This window comes from Penaeus vannamei, chromosome 38, assembly GCF_042767895.1.
Source record: "Penaeus vannamei isolate JL-2024 chromosome 38, ASM4276789v1, whole genome shotgun sequence".
NCBI lineage: Eukaryota > Metazoa > Arthropoda > Malacostraca > Decapoda > Penaeidae > Penaeus > Penaeus vannamei.
Genome location: NC_091586.1, coordinates 12,004,821 through 12,009,820, shown reverse-complemented (window position 1 = coordinate 12,009,820; position 5,000 = coordinate 12,004,821). Strand labels below are relative to the sequence as shown.

The window sequence follows — 5,000 nt, the reverse complement described above, 5'->3', positions numbered from 1 at the left end:
TGAGGACGACCACCCCCGTCACCGCCTGCAGGCCAAGGCGCCATCCTATGGACCTGTTCAAGAGGGAAGGCAGTGAGTATGGCTGGTATGGCAAGGAAGGGTCTATGGGTGTCATTCATAACAGTATGTCCATCTCACGACATTGTGATGTTTTGAGCACTGATTAACTTCCTGTTATGGTTTTTACTAATAACGTTATTGTATTCGTTGTTACTTTAATGTTATTTCCATCATTTATTATCATTATCATTATCAACATTATTATCATCATTGTTATTCCATCATTATCATCATTAATACTCCCATTGCCATCATTATCCTCATTATCGCCACTATCGGTATTACTGCTCTCATTTCAGTATTAGTTATTGCTAGTATCCTTGTTATTTTGCAAATGCCTGAATGACCTTTGTTGCAGAAGCAGGTCGTATGTGTGTGATCTCTGTTCGTGGATGGGTAGTAAACCTGTTTTTTTTTAAATGTAATAGCTCTTCACAGTCGAGTTTGTGGTGCATTAGGACTATAAAGGTGGATTTTGTGATGTATGAGGAAAGGTTAAAGGAATTTTATTTCGGCGTAAGATATATGAGGTATTTTATGATAGGCAAATTCTATTAATGGGCCATTGATTTTAGACTTCGGGTTCGTTTCATAGGCCTATAATTTATAGATATGAGAATCATAAGTGGTATCAACAAGGATAAAAATTAGTAACCAATGATAACTAATCATGACAAACTACAAGAGAAAAACAACTGTAAAATACAGACTTGGATAAATTTGACTTCTATAAATGGTATATGCCGGCGAGGATATTGAGCCATAAATATTATCTTCTCTTCGACATAAAGGTGTCGGGAGAGGCATTTCCGAGATAGGAATGAGGAAAGCAGCGCCTTTATTACGCAAGCATAATGGCAATAAAGTGAACGCGCGGAGCTATAGACCGGATATCTCTTACATCGCCCCCTGCCCGACCCCCTGCCCCTCTACCCCCTCCTTCTACTTCTATTGTTGTTGTTGCTCCTTCTCCTCTTCATCCCTTTCTACTCCTCCTTCTCCTCCTTTTCCTCTCCTTCTACCCTTACTCCTCTTCGCCCCCTTCCTCCTGTTCCACCTACACATCTCTCTCTCTCTTCTTCCCTCCCTCCCCCTCCCCTGCCTTTCCCTCCCGTCGCCATGAGCCTCGGGTCTCCCAGGAAAGGAAACAAGAAACCTTCATGCTCCATGGCTTTCATTTTATGGTGTTTTTGTTCCTGAGCCATTACGTGGATGTGAAAGTTTATTTTTTCCTTTTATGCGGTTTGTTGGAGATGTGAAAAATCAAAAGTATTTTTGGAGACAGAGGAAGACGTTGCATGCGTTTTTTTTCGTATGTCTTATATACTCATTTGCATATGGATGGTCAAAACTGGCTACATTTGATATTTGGCCTTTGCTTGATGCACAATAAGTTAAGTTAAGCTAGTTTATTTGCCACCCAGATTATCTGCTCAGGCATGGGCATTCGTGATTACAGAGTTTTGCATATATTCGATATAGTACATCATTCTCCGGTTACTGTAATTGTACATTATCTAATGAAAATATGAGTTATACATCATGCAAAAGAATATTAAGTTGATACACTTTTGCCACTATCTTTGCCTAACAATGTTCTGATTTCGGTTATGTTACATCGCAAATTTAGGCGATAGTATATCTTCCAGTGTATCAGATGAAAGGAAATCATCACATAGTTCTTTATACGTCCTGCTGGGTGATCTGAAAGGCTGTATCATATGACACTCCGAGATTTAGTGTTCATGTGTTCGCCTATTTCCTCGTTACATCTAGATTCATCTGCACTTCTTGCAGCGTGCATTTGCCAGCACATTCTGTAATCTAAACGTATAGACCAATAACCACGTCACATTGTCTATTTTTACTTCGGTGCCAATCATACGAGGGCCTGCTATCTCTATACTGACCGTAGTGCCTTTTGCTACAGCTTTCAGGCCTTTCCGAGTTCGTCACATTTACCAATATCTCCTTGTGAAAACTTTCAATGTGTGTTCAACCATAGCAAAAGGCTTTTTTTTCGCTTACCTATCTACGTGATCGTGCTTGCGTATACCAACATGAGATGACATCCATACAAATTGAATATTCAAGTCACGCTCTCTTGTATAATGTTGTTGCAAGGAGTATATCTGCCAACTCCGTTTGCGTTGTGCCGGCCCAATTTTGCAATCTCATGTTAACTTGATGTAGGAAGCCATCTTTGTATACAGCGCAAGCACATCCAGCTTTGCATCCAGACTGTACGCATCCGTCAGCGTAACACTCGTACACATCGCCCATAGATTGTGTGTTTCTCTACTGTTGCTAAGGCAATTTATTTTAGCATGCTTTTAAGACCTCTGATCCCAAATATAGTGTAAATATATATAATTATATCAGAAATGGTGGGTAAGTTTAATCTCATGTTCACTATCCTTACTGTTATCGGGGTGCTGAGGTTTTAGTTTAGTTTAGTCCTTTATTTACCACCCTGGCTAACTGCACAGGCGTGGGCAAGCTGTGGTACATTTGATACATGGTCAAAGCATTATATAATAGTATTACAGTGTAAATCTAGATCATAAAATTATTACGGTCTAAAATATATCATTTAAAAGAAAAGAGCAATCAGTAATTTATCTACTCATCTATCAAGCCGGTATAGGGCTTGGGCGTGAAAAGGCAATGTAACATTTGATATGTGGTCATGTGATACTACATTCCAAATTTAGGATATAACATAATTATATCTTCCAAGACATCAGATGATATGAAGTAGTTACATAGTTTTCCATACCTCATGCTAGGTGGTCTGAAAGGCTGTATTATATGGCACTCTGAGATATAATGTACGTGTTCGCTTATATTCTTCATTGCATAATTTACACTTAGTTTCTTCAACATTACAGGCTGTACTGACTTGCCAGTACAATCTATATCCCAGCCTGATTCTTGCGGTCATAATATCACACTGTCTTGTTCTTGTTTTGTATAAACCATAGATGAATACATCTTGCATAAACCGGTCATAGTGCTTTATGCTACAGCTTTCAGGCCGTTGAGAATTAATCAAGTCAGACAAGTCCTCTTTGAAGGAAGTTTTAATTATGTGTGAAATCCTAGCAAGAGGTACTCCAAGATCTACATCCACACTTTGCTTGTCACATGCTGATTTTGCTAGGCGGTCAGCATGATCATGCCTGGGGATTCCAACATACGATGGTATCCACACAAAACGTATGTCATGGCCTCGTTCTTTTGCACGATACACATTTCTTATGACATTTGCAATATTTCCTGCACCTTTGTCTAGTGTGTTCAATGCCTGGAGAGCACTCTGTGAGTCGCAGAAAATGACTCCTGAGCCTTGACTTAATAGAAATTCGGTGGCTATGAACATTCCTGTCAACTCAGTTTGCGTAGTGCTAGCCCAGTCATGAACCCGCCAACAATCCTGGTGCTGCAAAATATTGTTTTTATATACGACAAAAGCGCATCCTGCTCTACTCCCAGACTGCAAGGATCCATCAGTGTAGCATTCATACGCATTGGGCATAGTTTCAAGGGGATCATTGATAATTGCTAAAGCATACTGCTTAAGTACAGCAGGGGGGACACTGTCTCTTTTGGGGGCAGTCGTATAAAATACACTTAGGTCCGACATTTTCCACGGTGGAGCAGAACGTCCATGTAGGGTCTTAGTTATGGATATGTTCAGCTGAGACAAGTGCTTACATGTTAATTGTTGCCATGGATTTGAATTTGAATCGATGTTGCCATTCAAAGTTAGCTCCACTATTCTATGTTTTAGTTGTCTTTGGAACTCTGTACAATAGAGGGGTTCTCTTATTGCTTTGACGCTAAATGTGGTGTTTATGTATAATATTCTTTCATAGACAGTCGGCAAATTAAGTTCTGTTCTCATATTCACAATCCTCGTTGTCTTAGGGGCACCAAGAATAAGCCTCATGGCCTCATTTTGTACAATTTCTAAACTAGCCAACTCTGATTCCTTGTATAATACTAGGTGCAATGCATGATAATCTATGACCAACCGTATGTATGACAGGTAAAAGAGTCGAGCAACATTGACATTAATACCATGGTCTTTGCCGACAAGTGTCCTAAGTGGCTTCAGACGTTCCCACAGCCTTTTCTTCAGGTTTTGTATGAACTCTGCATCATTAACAGCCACCCCGAGATATCTGTATTGGTGACAGAGATCTAGCTCAACGTTATTGATGTGAAACCTTGGCAGAGGGATTGTTTTAGGGTTAAGTGCCTTGTTTTTTCAGTCGTTATGATCAAGCCACACTCTGTAGCCCTTGCTAAAAGCACATCAAGGATCTGTTGCATTCTCTCCTCGGATGAGGATTTAATGCAAATATCATCGGCATAGCAAATAATGGAGTCATTGCCCTCAAGTGGTATATCGCCTAGTAATCTATGCATTAGGATGTTAAATAGCATGGGACTAAGTACGCCTCCCTGAGGTGTGCCGAGTTTAAACACTTTTGCATGAGTACTCTTAACACCCCTGAAGAAAACCTGAGCCGATCGATTGGATAGATACATTTGAATCCATGTTAACAGTTTTCTCTGAATACCAAGGCTAGCTAGTTGCTCAAGGATCATTTCTCTGTTTGCAATATCAAAGGCAGATTGAACATCAAGAAATACGGTTTGCATGCCTGGTATTGAGTTTGTTAAGCATTCTGCAAAACATTGCTGACTGCTACGTCCTGGGAGAAATCCATACAGTCTAGGGGAAATTGGTCTGTATTTGTCAGTGTTGGATTTGGGTATAGGGATGATTAAACTTTTAGTCCAGGAGCTTGGGAGGATTCCTTGTGATAAACTGAGACTATACAGGTGTAAGAGTGCTCTCCTTTCCATACGATGCTGAGGATATTCGTAAGTTTGTGTTTTAATACCGTAGAGTTATTTATACCTCGATT

The 5,000-nt window shown here is 40.0% G+C and overlaps 1 protein-coding gene across 4 annotated transcripts in view; it reads right to left on the bottom strand.

The window, feature by feature from the left end:
* LOC113818179 (monocarboxylate transporter 10-like) overlaps positions 1–5,000 on the bottom strand; it is a 218,025-nt gene that overhangs the window by 24,823 nt on the left and 188,202 nt on the right. For all 4 annotated transcript variants that reach the window (XM_070115697.1, XM_070115698.1, XM_070115699.1 and 1 more), the window contains exon 5: positions 1–53. This exon is cut by the window's left edge and continues 224 nt beyond it. In XM_070115697.1, coding sequence (XP_069971798.1) covers positions 1–53 — 53 coding nt within the window. The remainder of the gene's footprint in view (positions 54–5,000) is intronic.